At 36.4% G+C, this 2,237-nt stretch overlaps 1 protein-coding gene across 1 annotated transcript in view; it reads left to right on the forward strand.

The window, feature by feature from the left end:
* ADAM28 (ADAM metallopeptidase domain 28) overlaps positions 1-2,237 on the forward strand; it is a 56,879-nt gene that overhangs the window by 26,639 nt on the left and 28,003 nt on the right. Inside the window, exon 10 of the mRNA XM_015569247.1 lies at positions 450-534. Within this exon, the coding sequence (XP_015424733.1) occupies positions 450-534 (85 nt within the window). The remainder of the gene's footprint in view (positions 1-449; positions 535-2,237) is intronic.

Here is a 2,237-nt window from a genome sequence, read left to right on the forward strand (position 1 = left end):
AAGGCCCGATCCCGCGGTGCCTTCCCCACCTCCCCGGGTCGCACACGACAGGCCCCGATGGAGGCGGGCGGGGGGGTGGGTTGCGCTCTCCCGCCCTGCCTACAGTATGCAAATTTAACAGCCATCTTTGTTGGGTTAATTTGCATACTCTTCTGATTGGCTGATGGGCATAGCAAAGGTATGGTCAATTAGCATCTTTGTCTTTTATTAGTGTAGATTGGTCAATTCTTGTATGTGCCTTGCCTGACTGGAGACTGAACCCACAACCTTAGTATATTGATAAGAAACTCTAACCAACTAAACTACCAGTCCAGGAACAAAAACAGAAGGACATATTTAGAATGATGATTCACAATGTGAGTTTCTCTGTTAACCATTTAGAGTTGTGGATGAACTGTCTATAGAAAATAAAGCTTAGAATCATAAGTTGTCATATCAATTTCTTTCAGGGCAACAGAACTTGCTGGAAGAACTGTGGGTTTTGCTTTCATGTCCACAATGTGCTCTCATTACCATTCTGTTGGCATCATTAAGGTTTGTTTAAGATAATCAATTGGTCTGTGTTCAAGCCTGTCAAATTCTCTGTTTTGTGAATTTATTGAGAAGGTAGTATAGTTTTTCTCCTTCAGTGTCTTAACATGGCTGATTAACACTAAATTTCAAATGTTGAATGTATCTTGCATATCCAGTATAAACCCAGCATGATCATAAAGTTTTATCTTGTTTATGGGGTTATTCCAGGGGAAAAACATTGAAGTTATGAAAATAACTATTTTAAAGGAATACCCTAAATTTGAATAAATCTTAAAGCAATCTGGACAGTCTTGAAACACATTTATAATTTTCTTAAACTTTTTGATTTGTTTTTGTCTCCATGCAGAAAGTTGTATCTTACTAGATAGCAAAGTTTAACATATTTATTTCAACAGGATGAAACAATATTGTAAATGGTAGGTATTAACTTCTCATCTTACATGAGTGTTCCTTCCTTGCAAGTCTTGTACTGTGCATTATGAATCTATTTACTTGGTTCTTTGAAACAAAGAAAATAAGGGAATCAGATTTCTGTGGATTGGTGTTATCAGCAAATTTGTCTCTCCATTGGGAAATTAAAACTAGCAATAATTTTCTAGTGTTTTTAAGTGCGCCTCTAATTAGAAATAATCTGGTAATGAAGTTGACCATTGGTTGGACTTTATGCAATGGGGCAAGTCTGGAATTGATCGAAGTATAGTCTTGGCAGTAATAGAGTTGAAAAAGATACCTATGTGCTAAAGTTCTATGTTAATCAACACTTTTAAAGCTCCATTAGTTAAACATATCGAAGTCTCCAATTGAATTAGAAGGTATTAAAAAGCAAGCTGGGGACTGGAGGTAGATTATTTTAAAAACATTTCTGATTCCTTACCATGCTGAATAAATTTTGCTATCTCTCATGGCAGAAAACCACTAATATCTTTCTCATTAAAATATTCCCCTTCACATATGTCTCAGATTTTGCTGCCTATGGATTCCTTTAACTATTTTGTGGTTTCCCCCATCTTACGTTTAAGTCCTTTATCCATTTTGAGGGTTTTTTTTGTGTATGGTGTAAGTTGGTGGTCTAGTTTTATTTATTTTTTTGCATGTATCTGTCCAATTTTTCCAACACCATTTATTGAAGAGAGATTGTCTTGATTCCATTGTATGCTCTTGCCTCCTTTGTCAAATATTAATTGAGCATAGTAGTTTGGGTCAATTTCTGGGTTCTCTATTTTATTCCATTGGTCTATATGTCTGTTCTTATGCCAACATTGATACAGCTCCTAGGACAATGGAAACTAAAGAGAAAATAAACAGATGGGACTACATCAAAATAAAAAGCTTCTGCACAGCAAAAGAAACCATCTACAAAACAACAAGAAAGCTCACTGCATGGGAGAACATATTTGCCAATGTTATCTCCAATAGGGTTTCACCTCCAACATTTACAGGGAACTCACACAACTTAAAAAAAGGAAGATAAACAATCCAATCAAAAAATGGGCAATGGACCTAAATGGATACTTTTCGAAAGAAGACATAGAGAAGGCCAAGAGACATGAAAACATGCTCAAAGTCACTAATCATCTGAGAGATGCAAATCAAAACAACAATGCGGTACCATCTCACACCTGTCAGAATGGCTATCATCAACAAATCAACAAATGACAAGTGCTGGCGAGGATATGGAGAAAAAGGAACCATCCTTCACTGCT

This window comes from Myotis davidii, unplaced genomic scaffold, assembly GCF_000327345.1.
Source record: "Myotis davidii unplaced genomic scaffold, ASM32734v1 scaffold1166, whole genome shotgun sequence".
NCBI classification, from domain to species: Eukaryota; Metazoa; Chordata; class Mammalia; order Chiroptera; family Vespertilionidae; genus Myotis; species Myotis davidii.